This window comes from Sciurus carolinensis, chromosome 4 (assembly GCF_902686445.1).
Source record: "Sciurus carolinensis chromosome 4, mSciCar1.2, whole genome shotgun sequence".
Classification (NCBI taxonomy): Eukaryota; Metazoa; Chordata; class Mammalia; order Rodentia; family Sciuridae; genus Sciurus; species Sciurus carolinensis.
In genome coordinates this window covers 28,667,753-28,690,434 of record NC_062216.1, presented here as the reverse complement: position 1 = coordinate 28,690,434, position 22,682 = coordinate 28,667,753, and the positions used below count along the sequence as shown (strand labels likewise).

At 34.0% G+C, this 22,682-nt stretch overlaps 1 protein-coding gene across 2 annotated transcripts in view; it reads left to right on the top strand.

Moving 5' to 3' along the window:
* The window catches only part of Glra3 (glycine receptor alpha 3), a 158,972-nt gene that overhangs the window by 120,027 nt on the left and 16,263 nt on the right, over nt 1–22,682 (top strand). For both annotated transcript variants that reach the window (XM_047550228.1, XM_047550229.1), the window contains exons 6-7: nt 6,486–6,623; nt 9,684–9,898. In XM_047550228.1, the coding sequence (XP_047406184.1) occupies nt 6,486–6,623; nt 9,684–9,898 (353 nt within the window). The remainder of the gene's footprint in view (nt 1–6,485; nt 6,624–9,683; nt 9,899–22,682) is intronic.

Sequence of the window (22,682 nt, the reverse complement as noted above, 5' to 3'; positions counted from 1 at the left end):
TGGTAGAGCACCTGCCTTACGTGCACAAGGCCCTGGATACAATCCTTAGCATTGAAACAAACAAACTCAATTTTTTAAAAAATAAACTATTTTCTTATCTAATGACATGGAGAGGGGCAAGAAATTGGAAATTTGCATCCTTTTTCTATAGGACTATAAAGGACCCCTTGAAAAATTATACTTCATTCTTGCAACTATTATAAACTTCTATGGCATATTAATTGCTTATGTTTAAAAACTGTGCTTCAAATTATGAGCAATTATTTAAATATATATCATGACTATGTTTCCAATATATCTGCATAAAAAAATTGTACATAGTTCTAAAAATTATAATTAAATTCACTTTAACTGCCCCAGTCATTAAGCCTGTTGAGAATATGATAAGTTGTACAGGGATTTCTTGTGGGATTATACAATGTTCTGGGTCTATGGGGTGGGTGGTATCCTTAACCAAAATCTATCAGGCTGTAATTGCCAGATTGCTCCTTTTCTCCTATGCCTATCACTACCACTAGCAGATTCTGAACTCTGGCTCATTCTTCTATTTCCCAGTCTAGATTAGCTATAGAGATATCTTGCAAGGAAAAGAAGCTCCAGAGCCCTTTTCTGTATCTCTCAAGATTATATTTACACCTTTTATTCCAGCCTAACAGAGCAAACTAAATTCCATTTAATCTTCTACCACCCTTACTGTGCAACTTGCAATTAACACTATTAAATGCTTATACCTACTTACATCTTTTTCTAAGCTTAATCTTTGATTTCTTTGATCAGTTTTTCTGGTTCTGTAACAGTACTACTGAGTGTTTCTTATTTTTTATATCACATTTTAATTAGATTTGTAAGGCTATCTTTAATTATATCATAATTGGAATTCATTTATTTTAATTAACCCAGTGACTGGATTAATTATGATATTCCTTGCAAATGATCTCCCAGATCCTACTTGAGAGGGTATAGATAGGTGACTACAGATAGATAATTATCACACCTATTATCTCCAATCCTGACCTCACTTTCAGCATACAGGCTCATGATATCAATTATTTTCAACATATAGTCAATGTTAAATTTTGTTAATATCAATACCTACATCTCTTGCTAGCATCTTAAATTTAGTGTAACCCAAAATAAAATCACACACACACACGCACACACACACACACACACACACACACATACACACACTTTCTCCTTCCCTTTCCCCCTTCTTTATTTCTAATTCAAATATTTAATACCTGCTACATGGCACATATTACTTTAGGTGTAGGAAAACATACCACAGATTAAAACTGGTAATAAAAGAATATGTCTCTTTTGCAAAGTTTAAATTCTAGGAAGCAAGGTAGAAAAACAACATAAAAACCTGTTGAATATATACGTTGTCAGTAAAGGATTAAAGTACTATGGAAAAAATGAAGAAGAAAAGGGTATTGTAGACTAAAAGATATTTTATTAGAGGATCAGAGAAAGCTACCCTAAATGTATAAGAAATGAGATATAAGCAGAGTTTGGCACTGTTGTCAGTAGTGCAGACCAAAATCAAATTTTCTTTTTTTCCCTGTAAATATGTATCTGATTAAATGCCAAATTTACTAAAATGATCTACTAAAATCTTATCTCTGATTTATATTCCTGTTGAACTACCTCAGAAGAATAAGAGGATTTTTGTTTTGTTGGAACTTCTTAAGAGGTAAATAAAACTTAGTATCCAAAGGTAGTGTTTGTGAAAGGTTAGTAGCAATGTCAAATTGGAAACTATATCAATGAACTCTCCATATTCTTTTAAATTAAAATCCATTCATCATTTTTGCACTTAGAATGAATCTTTTTTCTATGCATGACTTTTCAACATAATGTTTCAGCTATCAGGAAACTATTAGTTTTATGTATTACTCTGGTCTTTCAAACAATTGACATGTTTCACTGTACAATTTCAAAAGATCACATCTGGTGAATGTCACCACAGAGCTCATCAAAAAATCTCTTCTGTACTGAGAAGTTATCAAACTTATACTGGGAAAAGAATTCATTCAAAATTCTAATTTGGTGGGTTAAAATTCACTTGTTAATTTGGGAAATAGTCATCTCTCAGATCCTCAGCGGGGGATCCTTCCTATAGAGCACAGATAACTCAGGTTAGGGAGGGGGAGACAGAGAAGAGAAAAAGGAAAACTTGCCCCTTTTAAAAATAAGCCTCAATAGTGTATTCTCGGTTATCAAAAATACTCATGTAGCTTTGGGATTTTGAATTGGGGAATATTCATGATGTGTGGAAAAGCATGATACACACTACAATCTCAGTCACACAAAATGGGGTATTTTGTATGTATACGCACGACCTGGAGGGACACGTCCAACTAAGCAGCTTGTGACTGGATGACTTTGTTCTTTGCTTGTGTTTTTATTTTTCCTGTAATGCACACATTAACATTAAAAAAAATGCTATTTTAAAAACAAAAACAAACAAAAAAATAAGCCTCAGAGTTATATTCAAAAAGTGAAGTGGACCACTATTACATTATTTGTAGATGGTACATATGTATTTTGTAAATATCCAATAAATACATTATGTTGCACAAAAAAAAAAAATTCTAATTTGGACTTGAAAGCTAAAAGTCTAGTATTGACAGCAAATACAGCCAGTTGTTCCCCTTAAAATGGTAGGCTTAGTTTCTTCATAGTCAAGAAATTTGTCTGCCAAACACCTAGGCATATAACCACAGTTTTACAGTCACTTTTTCAAATGAAAATGATATTTCATTAAAAAACAAACAAAAATCAGCTAGTTCACCATGTAACAATCACAACAGTCAGTCCTCTTCCTTGAAAGAATCATCCTAATGCAGTACGCAGCTGACTAATGTAAACAGACTTCCCATTTTAACATAAGGGTCAAAACTTAATAAAACCTGTTACTACTTCATCAAGTGTTAGAAATAACAAGGTACCTCAAGAAATTAAACACGTGGGTTGGCAAGGCACAACTATACTTTTGCAGAAGGGCACACTCCCAAATGGAATCTGGTGAACATACATAAATGGGAGGGCAGTTCGCCAATATTTATCTCTAATGAGAGATACTGCCCCTTGCTTCTGATAGGAAGAGGTGGAGGTAAAATCTGTGCGATTAGCTAATTTAAAATTGGGAACAGGCATGGAGAGCTACAGTTGTGATTGGATACTTGTTAGGGAATTAAAAATGCACCACTCTGGTCATATGATTCTCTAAATTTAAGATGGTTCCACTCTAATCATGTGACTCCCTAATGTAAAATGGCTCCATTATGACCACATGGTTCCCTACTTAAGATGGCTCCATTATAATAATGAAACTTGTTACAGTAATTATACCTGAGTTGTATTACAGTATTAACTTTAAAAGAAAAGAAAATATGAATCTTACACAAGGATCAAGGACATTCTTAAAGAAAAGCCGTGCTGATTTTACAAAAGATATCCACTACTACTTCAAGGATCAAGGGCATTCTTAAATGAAAGTGGCATTGTTTTAACTGAAGATAGACCAGTAAAGAATAACTACCAACATACTCTAGTGCTACTGTCTTTGTCTTTATTTTTGATAAAGCACTAGATTTTTGCCCACCATTGTTTTTCAACACAGGGTAAATACTAAAACAATAAAAGGCAAATAATATCACATTATAACTATGATAGGGGTTTGATCTTGTGAATGTCATGAAAGGATTATGCTGGAGTAGTATTTCAAAAGCATAATTTTTGTAATGTCTCTCCCTTGTTCAAATGATTCCAGTTGCCCATTACTGCCTACAGAGAATTTTAAAAGTCAAACTTTCCAACCTGGAGTTTAAAATTCACAACCCTACATTTATTTATTTGTTTATTCCATATGCTCTTTTATGTAAAACTGGTTCTAGATAAATGAAGCTAAAACTATTTTCTTCTAAAAACCTTGGGAGTTTTCAATTTCTTTCAAGTCATTTTTCTCTTTCTTTTGCCTGAAGTGTTCTGCCTTCTCATTTCTTTATATGCAGGTCTTGCCTTGTTTTCAAGGTACAACTCAAATGAAGCAGGCCTTATATAACAGTTGCTACTCAATAAATACTTTATGGAAAAACAAGTAGAGTCATTCATTTACACGTTTCATCACACCTCATATATGAAATTGCTGGATCAAGTTAGGGTTAATGTCTTTATTCACTGAATAAATTCTTCTTAATTGTGAAGTTTAGTAAAATACAAGGCAATTCAACTCATGACCTTGATCTCATTAGCCAATTTGTTCCTCTTAAAATTCTCAGACTTCCATAAATATCAGTCTAAGAAAAGTATAAGGGTATTAAAACTCTTTGAAATTCACAGAAAAAGTTGATTATTTAAAGGTTTTTTTGAAGGTTTATTGAGGCAATAATGTCATTTATTTAGTCGCCTTAAACACCCAGTAAGAGAACTCAGAATAAAGGAACTGCCCCATAAACTTGGCCGACTCATTATTTTCCTTCTGGTTTCAAACCAGAATATTTATGGATTATAATGAAGTAGAACAGTATGATCATAAAATTTCTATTCCTAAATCACTTAGTGTGGATGATGATTGAACATAAGAGAAAGTTATATATGCTATCTCTAAACTGTATTAGAAACTACTTAGAGTTTACCTTGAGGGAAATTCAGAAAGCTAGTTTCTTTTATAGGAAGACCTTGAGACAAATTGAGAATGTCAAAAGAAAATGAAGTTTCAGCTCTGTTTTTTTTTAATATTTCTGTCTAAAGTAGGTACAAAATTTCACATCTCTCACCCTCAGTGACCAGTGTGAAACAATACCACATATGTCTTAATCTGGCAGCAGAGAAGAACTGATGCCTCTTTGACTATCTTTAGATCACAGAGAAATGTACTTGTTTTCTCTCCAGGTCAAATAGTATGTGTAATGGATATATTAAAGAACCTATGAAAAAAAGCAAAAGACTTCTTTTCATACGAATCAAAGCATTAATGTCAGGGTTCACTGAAATGGTTTTTTTGTTTGTTTGCTTGTTTGTTTGGTGTAAGCAAGTCAGGTAATAAGTTCTTGTTGTGCTAAGTGAAACAGTCAAGAGACAGTCCTGTTTTGGAACAAAAATTAATGTATGTCCTCTTCAGTCTGAATGACTTTACAAACTACCAAGTAGTGCCTGTTTCATAATAAGCCATCACACTGATGGTACTACTGCTTTAAAAAAAAAAAAAAAAAAAAAAAAAAAAAAACTCTGGTAGCAGAATCCCAGTCTAAAGAGGTCTGATAATTTATGTTCTTGCAACATCATTAGATGCTGCTAGGTAGGCTCAAGGGTCAAGTGGGAGTGGCAGAATTATTACCACCACAGCTAGAACAGATTCAGCTCTCTGGAAGGCTTCTGCCAGGTATTGGGGAGGGTGGAAAGTGATCAGATCTCTTCCGTGCTCATTACTCTTTTCTGCCCAACCTGCTCCACACTAGTTGTTTCTAATCACTCACACGGCCTCTTTCCCATAATACAAGCTTCTTTCCAGTAAAATTTTGTTTGGCACAAATTCCCATGTTTGCAGCTTCTTAGATCTAGAGCTTTCACTTCCTTTGACCACTTCACTTAGTTCCGAGGCCACACCACGCTTCCTCTCTCTTTCTCCCTCCATGGTGGTTGTGCATCAAGGATCTCACTCAACAGATTAAACAATTCTGCCCCACAGGTTACAGTCACTTTTGGGTCCTTGTCTTCAGTAACCTTTATTTCCATAGCTTCATACTCATGAGGAAGAAAAAAATAAAATTCTGCTCTTCTTAGATAACTCCCATATAGAAGTGTAGAATTTTAGGTTACTAAAAGCTGCTGACTTATTACAAAACCCATTAGTTAATTCTATCCTGAATTCACTGAGAGCATGTACAAGAATTTCCTCCTCCACAAACTATCCCATGTAAAATTTTTTAGTACTATTATGTTCCCCTAAATAGAAGACATTTCTTTTTAAACTAATATTTTGTCCATGTTGGAACTTGGAATATAGAAGCAGGTATTAAATGCTAAAATAGCTAACGATTAAATTAAGAGAGCCATTAGGCAGTAGTACTTTTCCCCACAGATGTTTCAGGTTTTACATTCTAACCAATGATAATTTCAGTTTTCATTGAAAGAGTCCTAAATAATGTGAAAGAAAGTAAGTGGAAAACAATGGAAATGAACCAAAATGAAAACTACTGAATTAATTTAGCAGCTGCCCATCCCAAGGAAAGAATCTGTCCCTTAAATATTCTACCTGTCATGTAATACTTTTTATTAGCCTACTTTATTTTCTTATATTATTTGGTTGAGTGTTCCACACGAATAGATTCTTGTAAAATGGAACCAGGTAATGCATAGCTCAGCTGATAAGATGACAGTGGTCTTTTCATCCTATGTGATAACACAAATTGCTATTAATTTCTTTCCCTTGAATATCCTTTTTTTGGCTCTTAATATTTTTACTATGTTTTGACTAGTTGGGTACACAATGAATGACCTCATTTTTGAATGGCAAGATGAAGCACCTGTTCAAGTGGCAGAAGGACTCACTTTGCCCCAATTTCTGTTGAAAGAAGAAAAAGATTTACGATACTGCACTAAACATTATAATACAGGTAGGGGTTGAGTGCTCTTTACATTTATTAGTTGTGATTTTATCGTATACAGATGTTGCTTGATTATAATGCTAGGTTATTTACTGTTTATAGGTCAATGTTTTCCATAGTCATCAGCAGAAAATAGAACATTTGAAATTTACTGATGCTTCGACTCATTGCATATAGTTATATAATTGGTTTATATGGGTCCCAAAAAATGCTTGGTGTCTAATTATTTAAATACTTCCCTATGGAAAGTCCATACTTTCATAGTAATATTCTTTAAAAGTTCCTTAAATTTCTATGTGGGAAACAGACTGTTTTTTTTTTTTTTTTTAACTCTTCTGTGGTAGTAAACCCTATTATCTACTAACAAAATTAAAGCACTTCCTTTCTTTAAAAAGTTTATTTGCCCAAACTTTCCCATTGGTTACATTTTCATGCATTTCAAGTCATTTTTATCTAAGTACTTACTACTCACACTGACACAGGAATCTTGCGCCTCTGAGGGTAGATATCAAATATAGACACCAACAGCAAGGATTAAGAGACTCAATGTATAATATGTACCTTCATGAAATTTGTTCACCTAACTGGTAATGGGTTATTCCCGTAATACCTATTCTAACTGTATAACTTACTTCTAAAAATGTATTTTAATGTCCAAGAACTGAAGCATCTCTCGAAAGTAGTGTATGTGTGGCCTCCCACTACCATTGGCTGATGCTCTTAACATTTCATTACAGCGAAGTGTAACTTATCTGGGCCTCAGCATTTTCCAAAACCATGATCTTACCTTTCACTACACAAAGTTCCTAGTCTCTTTTATCTCAACAAATTTATAGTATCTGATCAAAAGTCACTGCTTTTTTTTTTGTTTAAACTCGGATATCTAACTTATTAAGGAGTTCCAGGTTAACAGCCTAACACAAAGATAAAGGGGAAGAAAGTCAATAGCAATGTCCTTACTCAGCTCTCTAGGGACAGTTGTAAACTCCTTTTAGGGAAATGCTAAGAAATCTCTAAAATTGAGGTAGAATGCTGTTTTGGTTTCCTAGGAGGGCCAAAACAAGCTAATGTAAATATTGTGGCTTAACACAACAGAAATATATTCTCTCACAGTTTTGGAGACTAGAAGTCTAAAATTAAGATATCAGCAGGGTCAAGCTTTCTCTGGGAGCTCTAGGGAAGAATTCTTTTATGCCTTCTCCTAGCTTCCTATTCCTGGCAATCCGCAGTAATCCCTGGTTTGTTGACGAATCACTTTAGTCTCTACCTCCAGAGTCACATGGCATTATCCCTGTAACTTTGTGTTCCAATTTTCCTCTTATAAGAACACCAGTAATTTTGGAATAGAGATTAGAGATCATCCTAATGCAGAAAAGCCTCCTTTTTCTTTTGGTTACCAGGGATTGAACCCAGGGGTGCTAAACTGCTGAACCACTGAGCCACAGCCCCATCCCCTTTTCATAATACATATTTTTATAATATATATTTATTGTATATATATATATATACATATATATATATATATATATATTTTTTTTTTTTTTTTTTTTTTTGCGGTGCTGGGGATTGAACCCAAGGCCTTGTGCTTATGAGGCAAGCACTTTACCAACTAAGCTATATCCCCAGTTCTTTTTTTTTTTTTTAATATTGAGACAGGGTCTTGCTAAATTGCTGAGGCTGGCTTTGAACTTGAGATTCTCCTGCTTCAACCTCCCAGACTACTGGGATTACAGGTGTGTGCAACTATGCCTGGCCAGAAAAACCTCATTTTAACTTGATTATATCTACAAATATTTTATTTTCAAATAAAGCTGCTGTCACAGGTTCTAAGTGGACATGAATTTTAGGAAGATGAATTCAACCCAGAACAAGAAATGAAGTTGTAAATATCACCTCAGGATGAATTGTTATGATACAGGGTCTCAAGACCCTTTCTTAGCATAAAGTAAATGTGTGTACTTTATACAGTTATCTACCAAGCTATTACAGCTTAGAAGAAAAAACTTACATTTATGAATATCTACTAGAAGCAAATAATTGGACAGGTATTCCCTCAAATGATACAGAATTTTCATATTTTATAATCCAAGAAATTAAAGCACAATAACCTGTTCAAAATGATACAGAAAATAAAACCATCTAGTAGTATCCTCAATCAGGTATGTGATTAATTTGCCTCAGATGCTAACTAAGTTCCACATATTATTCCTGCAATAAACAGGATTTGTCTATTATTTTGAAAGAGTAGGCTCAGATAACACATATGTCCTTTACATTCCTTAAGCAAATGCCAAAGACAGACGGAGAGACACTAGGTTATATAAAAACTATACTTATAAATACCCTATCCTTCTAATAACTGAAATACTAAACTTAAAAATTATTTCACATACAAAAAATTGCACAAACCCTGAGATTTTTTCAGTTTTATTTTCATTACCCAAAAATATTATACTTTCATTATCCAAAAATTTATATATATATGTATAAATTTAAATATGCACACATATTTATAAACAATGGTATAAACTTTTATTTTCCTTTCCAACAATGCTGATTAAAAGCTTTTTTAATAAGAGTATATTTAGAGTGTTTTTCCATTGACTATCACATGAAACTTAGAGAATGTGTACAAAGTATCCAAATGGTAAACATTAATCATGCCATGAGATTACCTAGTGGATTATTTAACAGTGTTATCATGAAACAAACAGAAAAGATCTTTATATGATAAATATACATTTCCCTGCCTACTTCAAAAGCAATGATCAGAATCAGGTCAAAAAATAGATATTCAACTATTCTGACAAGTATGAAGTGCTATTCAAATGTGAAGCAATAAGATTTACACACTCTTTCCTGAAAGAGTATATATACACTCTTGCTACATTGTTTCTAGATGCTAACAGAAAATTTTCAGAAATCAATTTAAATATGTGATTTCAGGTCTCTCTTCACTCAACTGGAAAATTTGGGGACAAATTATTATGAAAATAAAATAGTAATATTTGATGACATAACAAAGATCTATTTTTTACTAATTGCTGCATTTATTTTACAACCAATTAGGAAAGTTTACATGTATAGAAGTACGATTCCATCTGGAACGACAAATGGGATACTATCTCATCCAGATGTACATTCCCAGTCTCCTAATTGTTATTCTATCCTGGGTTTCATTCTGGATCAATATGGATGCAGCTCCAGCCAGGGTAGCTCTGGGAATAACAACTGTGCTGACTATGACTACACAGAGTTCTGGATCACGAGCTTCCTTACCAAAGGTAAGTGTACTAGGAATATTCACATATTTCCACATAGAGCTATAAAGATATCATTGTTCGATTTGTCAGATAGTTTTCAAAAGCATTTAGTATTTATTACTAATTTTGTGTGTGTGTGTATATGTGTGTGGTGCTGGGGATTGAACCCAGGGTCTTAGACTTGACAGACAAGCACTCTACAAACTGAGCTATATCCCCAGTCCATTACCAATTTTTAAAGTAATATTACCAAAGCAGAAAACTTGTAAGACACAGAAATAGATGTAGGAAAATATTCTACAAACCAGTAATTTCAGTTTCACATTTTGTGTTATGATCTCTATTTAAATATCAACAGTAGTATTATATACTAAGGAATTCTTTGTATGTATAGATTTTAAATATTTAGAAATACATAAACATTTATTTAAGGTGAATAATATAGTAATTTTAAAAGGTGTCATAGTACTCCATTGTATGAATGTACCATAATTTACTCATTCTTAGGACTAACATGATAATGACTATCTATATTATAAATGTTATATACATGACTTCACATATACATGTATGGGTGTGTAAACAGACACATAACACACAGATACATAGCTTTAAACATACTTCATGTTATTTTTTAAATGCATACTTATAATAGGAATTGCTGCCCTTGTAGCTGAATGATTTAATTTGTGTTGCCAAAATTACCTCCAGAAAAGTATTATAGAAGTATAATAAAGTATACTCCTACAAGCATTATATTAGAGTGCCCATAGTGCTGCATCCTGGGCCGAGTATGCTATTATTTTTGTGGGCTCCACCCCACTCTGGCTTTTAGGTAGCCATTGGTATATAGGCAGGAGAACTCATCTAGTCCATGATTTTAGTCCATGCTAAAAAGTCAGAATTAAAATAAAACTGTTTCCTCAGGATGCAAAAGACTCAATATTTCTCTTCTTAAAATGTACTAAATCACAGTATAGGAAACACTTTAAATACATTTAGCTTCACAGAAATAGAAAATTATTTTTCTCTAAAAACACTTCAATGAAGTATCTATTATCTAAATTGAGAAATCCCACAAAGCTTCTAAGAAGTTTCCCTATTCATTTTCATTAAAATGTGCTATACTTCAATGTAATAAAATTATATTCACTTTTCTTATGCAGTTGATGCTATCTACTTGCTATACCAAGTAAATTATAAATGTACTGTCATGTTCTCTTACCCCTTTCTATAAACTGCATTCTATGATTGAATTCATTATATCAAGACATCTAAATAAATAATGTTGGCCACAGGATACTTTATTATTAAAAATGTTACATAATATGGGAAGATCTTGATATTTCACAAGGCTCACATTGCCTAAGACTTAATTGTTGTCTTTCAAAATAGCATCTACTTTTATTAACACTTAATTGTATTTTTTAAATTATCTATGTCAATTTGCCCTTATGAACTATTGCCCATGTGAAAATTATAAATCTCTTCCTAAGATTTCACTAAATCTCAATGTTTGTTTACATATGTAATAGTCAAAATTCCACAATGTTTAAAGGAAATTTACTCATTGATCTTCATGAGCCAAATAGAAATGAAAACTCATTTGTTTTGTAAGTAGTCAACTAGAAAAAAGACAGCAAAATGCTCCATTTCAGGAATCTATAGCCTTTATGAGGCACAACATAAAGGTATTTGAACAAGAGTAAGATAGAACTGGAGGCACATATAGGTCTGAGTACCAAAAGCAAAAGGAAGAAAGCAATAAATGAAAAAGGCAGAACAGGCACACAAGTTAGGAAAAAAGAAAAAGAAAAGGAAAGATCTGAGACAACTTCACCCTTTTCTCAAGAAATAGAAGAGAATTTTTAAAAAGGCATTAATTTCATCAATATCTCAGGGAAGGAATCAATTTTCAACCATGAGTTCAATTAAACACATAGACATATACAAATAACCTCTCCAACTCTCAGAGCATAGAGATAATGATCACTGGAAATGTGATGACAGACTTAACTCTCACCCACAAAAAGAACTGATTGGAAAGTGATATCTTAACAAAAGGTGACCATTCTATCTTCAACTTTACGACAGTTAAGACATGACAGGCTGAGCATATTTAATTATGGACATTAGAATTCAGGAAGATAAATTCTGAAGACTCAGGATAAACAAAACGTATGAATATATTGGTTGAGACTATTCAAAAGAGCAGAAAAATCTCTTGAAAAAATGCACTTCTGATTCTGTGAATTTTCTTTCCCTCCCTCCCTCCCTTCCTTGAGGACTCAACATTTTGGGTACATAGATACCTAAAACAATGTACCTTAACATCACCTGCTCTCAACATCATGAAAGAACATGCAAACACCTGAAAGTCTTGTCACAGAAACATTCACAATTTGCCTACTGACAAATTCTAGCAAGTAGGTAAACAAAATTAAATTTAGGAAAAAGAACATTATCAAACATAGGATGAAAAAATAAACAGTGAATCTTTAAACTTATGATAATTGCGTAATGTTTCTTCTTATCCTGCAGGATAAGAAGCAGCTTAGAAATCAGTCAAATAAGACTAAGGAGAAAATCTCTAAGAATATACTTTAACAAGCTCCCTAAGAACTACAGAGCTGAGAGTTCTCTCTGATATATTCTATTACATTGGCCTCTAATGTGTCATGATAAATCAAGCATGTATGTCATAGCCCAAACCAAGAAGACTCCTGTGATTCATTCACTCCTTAGAACTTAGAACGACTTTGCATTTCTGCAGTGCCTACATCAAGTGTTCAGAAGAGGGTGACATATGCACTCTATTGCTGGCAAATTTTTAAAGACTACAATTTTAGGAGTACTTCCTTATACTATGTTCTTCAAGCAAGTGAGAAAAAGTGGCAGTAATCATGGGACTGTATCATGGAAAGTTTTATCCTTGATAATGACTAAGTTTATTTTGGGTGCAATGGTAGGTCAATGAAGAATTTTAACAAGGAGAGCAATCACTCTGACTTCTGTATGAAAATCAGACAGAAGAGGAAGAACTTGAAGCAAGGAGAATACCAAGCAACTTATTGTAGTTCATAGGGATATGGTCTGATGAGATAAGTAGTAGCAGAGGTCTGCTTCAGAAAGGAAGCAGACAAGAAGATTTTTTTTCCATAAACGAAAGAAAGCCCAGAAAAAGGAAAAAAATGTATTTATGGCTGGCCCCCTGGTTTCTGCTAAAAATGGGCCTGCTAAAAGTTTTCTCTGTGCTTTCTTCCCCTATGCCTGTCTTTACCCATACACAGAATATGTTAGACAGTTTGGTTAAAGGCAAAACTTGCTCAACCCAAGATTTTCTCCAAAACTCTGAGATTCCAACATCATGTGATCAAATTTTAGATATGTAAAAGCAATGTCCCTTAGGAGGAGTAGGTTTTAACCAGGAGTCAAAGTGGGGATAGATAAAAATCATTCCAGTATTTTTCAGTACGAATTTGATTTATGCTAATACCAAGTTAAAAATCTTACCACTGAAGAAATCATATTTTTTGTTACATACAGGTAGGAATACAGAAAATCAGAAGAAAGAAAACAATTTTAATTGGGAAACTCTGGGTTATAGTAAGAATCCACATTAGGAAATTCACAGGAGAAGTCTTAACCATACAGTGATATTATTTATACCTCACTCTTTCTTTTCTGATCTAATGATCATTAATTCCTATTTGAGACCTACCCTTATCTCTTGTTTTCATCCCATTTCACAGGGACCAACCAGCTAATGACCAGCTTTGGTACATATTTTCTATTTTGCATCACTTGAAAAAGTACATTATTTTCATGCACCCACAAATTTATTCTTCTGAAAATAAGTTTCAAATCAAGTATCACAACAGGGGAATTTAAATATAGCATGTTTGATAGATGGGTGTGCACATGCATGTACACACACATATATACACTGTACATATTACACACACATTCACACACCCAGATATGAACTGGGCAGGGGTGGAGAAATCTCTGAATTCAATGTTCATCCAAGTACTACCTTTTCACACAGTATATCATGAGATTCTTAGCATCAGAGACAGTTTCAGTCCTGCTGCAATTTATTCAGCATAACAAACAGTCCCCACATCTCAATGACTTATATTATTCTTGCTCACAGGCCCATGAGTTGCTTGTATCTTTTCTGGGTTACCTGATATGGGCTGAATTAGGATGTGCTTGGATCTAGACTGTAGAGTGATTCCCATCTGCTCTCTCTGTCTCCTATTTGGAACCTGTAGGTATTACTAATATGTTCTTTCCATGGAGGAGTGCAGGAAAGCAAGAAAGGAAGTAAACAAATAATCTTATCTTTCTGTACAGGGCAATGATTTATTAATCCTGTCTGTCTCCTTTCTTAGGCCACACTCTAGCTTATTAGTAAGTACTCAAGAAAACAAGAGGGATGAAAGTATGGAGTTAGAAAAGAGGGAGAAATCCCAGGGAGATTGTATATGGATTTTTCTCGCTCTGCCTCTACCAGTACACAGATCTTCTTCAGAACAGAATTTCTAATCTTTAAAAAATCAGGAGAACTTGAAATTTCAAATAAGGCTAATTTATTATTTCACAGAAAGTTAGAAGCCTAAAGCCTATGCAAATTGCAAATTCTGCACTTAAAGATGTTTATCCTCAACAATACTTAGAACCTTATACCTCGATTCCTCTCGTTTTTCTCCAATTTACTGTGAAACCCACCAGGAGTAGCTTTTTTGAATGGGGAAAACTGCTGTTTACATATTCCCTTCCTCAAAGCCTCGACCAGTACATAATACCTGTCTACTGAATGAGCATTATGTGGTGATATAAAGACAATGTGAGCTCTTAAAATATTTACTTAGTGCTTATCCTTAACTTAAAAAGTAAACAATTGAATTACTCTTTCATTATGCTGAACCATATTTTTCACTAGAGTACCACCAAATTAAAGAACAAAGAATTTAAAGTTTGCATTTATCTACCTTACAGTATAATGAAAACGATGGTTCTTAGACAATATAATAAAGATCGCTTTCCTCACCAATTAAGGAAGTGATTACAACTATTAGAAAGTGAAAAGTAAAAAGTTAGTTGAGGGGCTGGAGCTGTGGTTCAGTGGTAGAGCACTTGCCTGGCATGTGTGAGGCCTTGAGTTCAATACTCAGCACCACATATAAGTAAATAAAATAAAAAATCCAGGACAACTAAAAAAAATATTTAAAAAGTTTGTTGATATTTTTGCCATATTATGATTGTGTTGGTACAAAGATTTATATATGGGGTTGATTGTATGGAAAAGATAGGGTGGGAAGAAAAATGAAGCACATCATTCTGCTGTTTTATCTAATTAATAAATGTAACATTCTCACTTTCCTCAAAAAAATACCCTGCAGTTTTAAAACTACGTTTGAAACTATACAACTAAATAGGGTTAGGAGAGCTACATAATAATCAGGTTTTCCTAATAATACAGCAATGAACTGCCTTTATGGTCAGCAATGCCTGTGCTCACCATTTAAATACAACACCTAATATTTACGCCAAATATGTTTATCTGAGATCACTTCAACCAAACTCAGTACAAATATAACACAAATGGTTTCATTTTCACTTTATTATTGTGATAATATATTTAATAAGTAAATTCATCTTTATGGTACTTCTGTTGCATTTGGATGTAAGCAATGTATTTCATTAATTTTTTAAATGTTATGGATCATAATAGTAGTGTGATTTTAGACACATTTAGGAAAAAGAAGGCACAGAAAATGAATCATTTATTCATATTTTTTACTAAAACCACAATACATAATGCATATGAAACCATCTAATTTTATTATTGATACAAAATTTAATTATCATGTAAGCAGATAATTCTTAAACACTGAGTGGCCCCTATGCTAAGAAGAATAGAAACTGATGAATATCTCTGATTTTACATTTCATCTTCCTACATTTACTAGGCTTACTAACTCATTAAGTTGAAAAATTAACAATTATCAAGAATCATCTCTGTACTTGACATAGAGACACAGCTGGTACATAAATTCTTAAAATTTAAAGAAAAATAATAAGGTTTAAAATTTTTAAAAGACAGCATTATACAACAGCTTTGGCATCAAACTAAATTTAAAAGCAAAAGTTGTATATGCAATTTTGAGACTATTTTGCCTAAATAATGTGTTTAACTCCCTTTACTGCAATTGTTTATATCCTACAATCATACTATGAACTTCCTAAAAGATGTAAAACTATCCCTTTGCAGTGGAAGATAAAAATTTGGTCCCAATAAGAGTATTTACAAAACCTCACAGGCTTTATCTATCTTTATGATTGCAGTTGGGAGTTATGAATAAAGTTCTCAGACTCATATACCTCCCTATAAAGAAAGCGGGAGATATTTTGATTACTATAATGTTACAGAAATATAAAATCTCCATTTTAAAAATGCAAAGGAGAAGTCGCAAATAATTTAAGTAGTTCAAAAAAGATAATGTATTAAGAAATGCCAGTTAAGTCTTACAGCATGAATCTAAGAAGCATTTCCAATGACATCCAGATTTATTTTACAGTTTCATGTGTTAAACATAAGAAAAAGAATCACATCCTATAGAAGAGATAGTAAAACTCCAATAACTGAATTGGGAGTCAGAGATTACTGTGTGACCTTTGAAAATCCTTTAGGGTGCATGGTTGTAGTTTTTCTGTCTGGTGACTGGAAGAATTAATCAACCTCAGCTTGTTAGAAATAATGGAGCTGTTATGATATGACTTTTTGTTGTTGCATTTTCTCTCTTAATGTAAGATTCTTTATGTGGAAAATATTGTGTTAGAAGCATCATTCATTTACTACAGGCTATGAGTATCATAATCAGTATGAATGTGACATCAAGGGGACTGTTGTGAGTCACCCTCCAGGGTGATAAATGTCAGAATGCCAAAGCTCACAATCTTCCGTGCTGTGTGATTCATTACCTAATGCCTGGTTTTCTCCTTTTGCCTTTTCAATATCACTCTACTCTAACATCTGTTTTTTTAAAACACTGTTTATTCTTTTCCTTTGTTCTAATTTCTTTCTCTCTGGCTTTACATTTTAAATAATATTCAAACTCCTTTTGAGATGAATATAATTTTTTCCATAAACATTGTAAAATGTAAACTTCTTACATAGGATTTTGCACCAGAGAAAAATGTAGGATTAGGTATACTACAATTTGGATATAAGCAATGAAAGATTAAATGAAAAAAGTCATAGAGATAAAAACTTCAGAAAATAAGGCATGATGCAAGCAGAGGAATTTTCATTTAATGCAGAGGAAAAACATTTATCTGTATGCTTGAATCATTCCACAGCCAAAATTATTCACATGGTGAATTTCTTTACATTTCTAAGGAACCAGGGAAATTCAGGACAGATTGCCAATAAAGAACGAATTATCCTATCAAAGGACTATTTTTATTAATCAAAAGTATATACTGTGATGTTTTATAATGTACCTCTCTCAAATAAAAAGCAAATTTGGATTGAGAAAAAAAATGACAAAATAGTCATTAAAAATCCATGTAATAATGCATCCCATTACTTACTATTATAATGCACCAACAAAGAATATGGAAAAAATTCTCGTGAAATTTACCTTATAGAGTGCCTATACATAGGTTTATATGAGGCTTTGTTGGTTCAAACTCCCAGGTTCCAGTTTAACCGATTTAAGTTTAAACTACACTGTTTATAAATACATTTAAATATCTATTTCTAGAAACCTCTGATTAATGCAGTACGGGTTATAATTTAGTACACCACATCTAACATACTTTTACCTTTTAATATACTATTATCCATGAGCTGTAGAAGAGGAATTTATTGGCCCTGGGACAATATTTTGACTATCTCTTGTGTGAGCTAAGGTAAAGGCGTGCATGTTGGCAGGCTTCTCAACCACAGTATAGAGGGCCATACTTAAAATATAGCACATTAATGTAATTTAAAAGTGTTGCTATTCAATAATAATATTGAAATCTTTTTGCGGGGAAGGAGGGCAGGGATTGAACCAAGGGCACTTAACCACCAAGTCACATCCCCAGGTCTTTTCTATTTTTTATTTTGAGACAGGATCTCACTAAGTTGCTTAGGGCCTCACTGAGTTGTTGAGGCTGGCTTTGAACTTTTGAACCTCAGCCTCCTGATCCTCTGGGATAACAGGAATGGGCCACTGCACCTGGCTCATATGGAAATCTCACACAAGTATAAATTTATTTATAAAGGACACATGAGATACATGTAACCTAGCAATTTCTCTGGATCAGAAAGCACTAAAACCAAATGACCTCAGGGGTTGATGCAAAAATAAATGAACAAAGTAGTCTGGTGTGATCAATGAAAATGTTATAGGGTTCGAGTCTTCCAGGAAACTGAGGTAGCACAAAGGGCCCTGCCCCCTTTCAAATCCCAATTCTTATGATCAAATCAGAAGATCTCAGATGTGTTGCTCAGAGTAACAGGCAATGAATTTATTAGAAGGGATGGGAAATGGAAAAAGGGAACACTCTCAAGGGAGAAAGTGGGTCCTCTCAGAGAGGAGAGGGACAGCACTCCTCTCCTTTCCTCCAATTTTTTTTTTTTTTTTTTTTGGTTGGGGGGAAAGTCCCCAGGGAAGCTTCCAAAGAGTCTGACCCAGGTCCAGCTCTTGATTTTTGACCTAAGAGCAGAATGACATCAGACTTTCAAATCCCTATTGTGCATGACAACTCTAGGTCACTTTGGTCTATGCTAACTGATTCTAACTGGATTCTTAACAATAAATTCTTACAGATTTTTCCTGATTTCCCTTAGTTCCCTGATCTGGTCAGTGAAAAAGGTCATGAAAGTCCACCCCTTCAGGGTAACCTGAGTTCCTCTTATGAACATTATTTCTGGCTTGCATTTTCATGCAGATAACAGGGGGTGTGCCAAAGAGTGTAACATATCCTGTCCACTTAAACCAGGTAGGGCTACAGGTAAATTGCTTCTTGGAAAAGAAAGCATGTGGGGGTTAGCACAGTGGATCCATTTTACAGAATTATTACCTTAACCTTGTGTTCCCACCACTAGTAACTGTCTGTCCCCTATCAAAAAGAGGGATGCGTAGTGAAGCTAACTAGCTACATGCATTCCATGCATACAGACATGTTTTTCTTTTTCTTTCCTTTTTTCTTAGACACTATGTGGTCAAAACAAACTCATTCCTGTGCCTGAATTTGGCTTGCAGCCTACCTGCCTTTACTCTCTGTATCTAAATATTTGATTATCTGTCTTAGATTGAGTTAGAAGTTAGTGCTTCACAGGCCCACCTGGATTTTAGTTTTTGTAACCCCTTACAGCTGATTTTACAAAATTTGATCCTGTAGCTACATTTTTAGGAAATTTTTGGCTGAAGATAAGAAGATGTTTCATTTTTCTTTTTTCCACTCTAAGTAACTGACAATTTCTTAATACAAAGCAGTGCATTTTGATCTTCAATGAAGATACTTTTATTTTCTATTTAAGGTAGCGTGAATAGTAATCAAATCATAATTCACTTTTCCTCAGTCCTAAACTTAAGGGGATTCTTGAGATTGTTTCAAAGTAGAAATAGAAATCTCACCTCTCAGTTCCCTCTGGATTCTTCATACTGCTGGACAGCATTGTATGTTTTTTTTTTTTTTCTCCTACTCTAAGCGCCTGCTAAGTTAGTTCTCTTAGAGTTCTTGGAGTCAGGGTTGACTGTGATTAGTTTTGGCTGATGAGTCTTGAGCAGACCTGTGCTACTTCTAGCCTGGAAAATTTACTGACAAACATGAGACCCACCAGTGCCCTGCTTTTCTCTGCTGTTGTGTCATGAGTGAGCACTACAATGACAACACAACTCCAGAGTCACTATGTGACCCAAAGCTGACAAAGAACATGAGAGAAAACCCTTTGTTGTTTCAGGCCAGTGAGATGTTAGTGTTTCTATGAATATATGATATCATAGCTTGAATTCCCCTATGACCCCTAGATTGTGTCACTGGAGGGATAGATGCAGGTTTTACTTCCAGATTCTTACATTAAAGGAGTAATACTGAGATGAGACTATTCCCTAAAATAGAATTAGGATCCCAACCACAGAGTGGATGTATTAGTCAGGGTTCTCCAGAAGAACATAATCAACAGGAAGTATGTTTATTAATAGGGAATTTATTAGATTGACTTACACACCCAGAAACTGAATGAATAGTCCACAATGGCCATTTGCATGTTGGAGAACTGGAAGAACCAGTAGCTACACAGTCCAAGAGGTGGAAGACCCAGAACAAGAGGGAACAACAGTGCTACCCTAGTCTGAGACCAAAACTTCTGGAAACTACCTGGAGAATCCTAGCAGAGTCCACTCTGGAAGAATGAAGAAGCAAGAGTCTGGTGTCCTCAGACCATTGAAACAGCAATCTAGAACCTGTTCAAGAATAGTCGAGTTTGCATCCACATCTTCCAACTTTTATTCTGTCCAAACCATCAACCTATTGGGCAGTGCTACCCACACTTAGGGAGGGTCTCCACTTCAGTTCACTATCCTGCATTCCAATCATTCCTATACATGCTCTCATTGACACACCCAAAGTCTCTTAATCATCAGCATCTCTTAATCCAATCAAGCTAACAATTCAAGTTAACCATTACAGAGTATAATGGGACTGTTGGTAAGAGAGTCAAAAAGGATGCACCAAATTGGAATAATACTGTCCCAAAAGACAACAGTCAATAAAGGGTACACAGAAGTTAGAAATTATAAATCACATGAGGATTGCACTGTAGTAGTTAAGAGTAAGAAATTCTGTCTTTAAAGTTACCTGCCCTGAGGTACCAAACCCACCAGGTCCTAGGACAGTAAACTGAAATTTGGGGAAAGGGTTCAGAAAACAGAATGAGAAAAGCAGGACTTTAAAACTCAATACTCAAGAGCTATTCATAGTTAAAATTCTGGCAGACACAAGTGTTTCCATACATTGTGTTGCCACTGAAATTAGTCATTGAATGAATTTGGAAATTATTTCTCTCATTTATTCTCTTTGGTACATGTCATTATAAACTTAGGATGTTAAAGAACGTGCACATATTTTATGAGTTATATTCTTTCAGGGATGATGTGACTTAAGACAGTGTCTTTCAAAGCTGTATTACATTTTCTCAGAAAATGGAGGTTGCTGGAAATTTCCAGCAAAATTACAAAATTTATGAGATTTGATCTATACTTTGCAAACAGATGGACACAACACAGCACTGGAATAAAACAGGGATGCACTGCTCTTGCCCAGTAGAGGCCACTTTGACAAGCAGAAGTCATACTTCTGATACAGGAGTAAACAGCAGGAGTCTTCTTTGTTGAAGTGTTCTTATGTAAGCTGACACCATTGTTAAGTGTCAAAAAATGAAATGTTTGTTAAAAAAAAATAATAATAATAATCCAATCCAATATATTAACAAAATTGCTCCAAAAAGTGAATTTCACATGAGTCATCTCTGATTCACTCTTCCCCCTACATTTTAATATTTGCTACCTTCACTCATGTGCCTATTCACTCAGTAAAAATGTACACACATACCAAACACTGCTGTATTGGTGAACAAAACAAAAAGTCATTTGCCCTCAAAGAGTTCATAATTTAATATAAAGAAAACAAGAAGCAGTAACAATAAAATATGGTAAAGTGACATATTAATTAAGTGCAAGTCTATGGAGTTCTAAACTAAATGTGGGAAAGGACTACTCTGAGACCTAAAGGGCCAGCTGGCAAAGCGGGGAGAGTTTTTCCCTAATTTATTGACTACTCCTTCAACCATAACTTTCTCCCAAATGTTCAGCTATTTATCATTTAAGAACACTACCTAAATTTGACTGACATTTAATAAAAATAATTATATTAAATGCTCAACATGATTAGAAAGAAAAAACACAGATGATACAAACAGTATAAAAACAGGGAATTTTCCAAAAGGCAGGGTACAGATCCTGAAGACAATTATATACTTGGTCCAAGGAAGTATTGGTCCAAGGAAGTAGAATATCTTTGCTTAGCCTAGCCTCATTTTTTTGCTCATCTAGATATAGATCTTCTTGGTGAAGCAGGCTTCTGAATTAAAAAGAAAATAAACAAAAAAAGCCCATACAAATACATATATATGTAAATATATATTATATACGATACATATATGTGATATTATATATATATATGTAAAACACTTATTTAAAATTCTTGGAAAATGACAGAATTTTCCACATTTAACTGTCTACATTGAAGTATGCAGCAAAATGAATTATGTCATGCTCACATGCTTGCTCAACAATGTAGTTTTTGCTGACACAGCTAGCACAGTATAGCACCTTAACTCTGGAATGTACACACACACACACACACATTCTTACACAAGATACAATAAGAGACACTAATACACAAAGGAAAATTTCAACCTTGAACAAATAACATATGCAGAGATATTTGTTCAACTACAATCTCAAATCACTCTGCCATTAACCTCAGAAAGTATTAAAGCAGTTTCATAAAAGTCACAGAATTTCTCCTTTCAAAGGAGGAATGTGAATATGTGGATATGTGAATCTGTGGAAAATATCAGCCTCTTTCTTTTACTATTCTCTTCTCTTCCTAACTTTTCCTTGCATATTCCTTTTCTTGAGAGGAAGGAAGGAAGGAAGGAAGGAAGGAAGGAAGGAAGGAAGGAAGGAAGGAAGGAAGGAAGGAAGGAGGAAGGAGGGAAGGAAGGAAGGAAGGAAAGGAA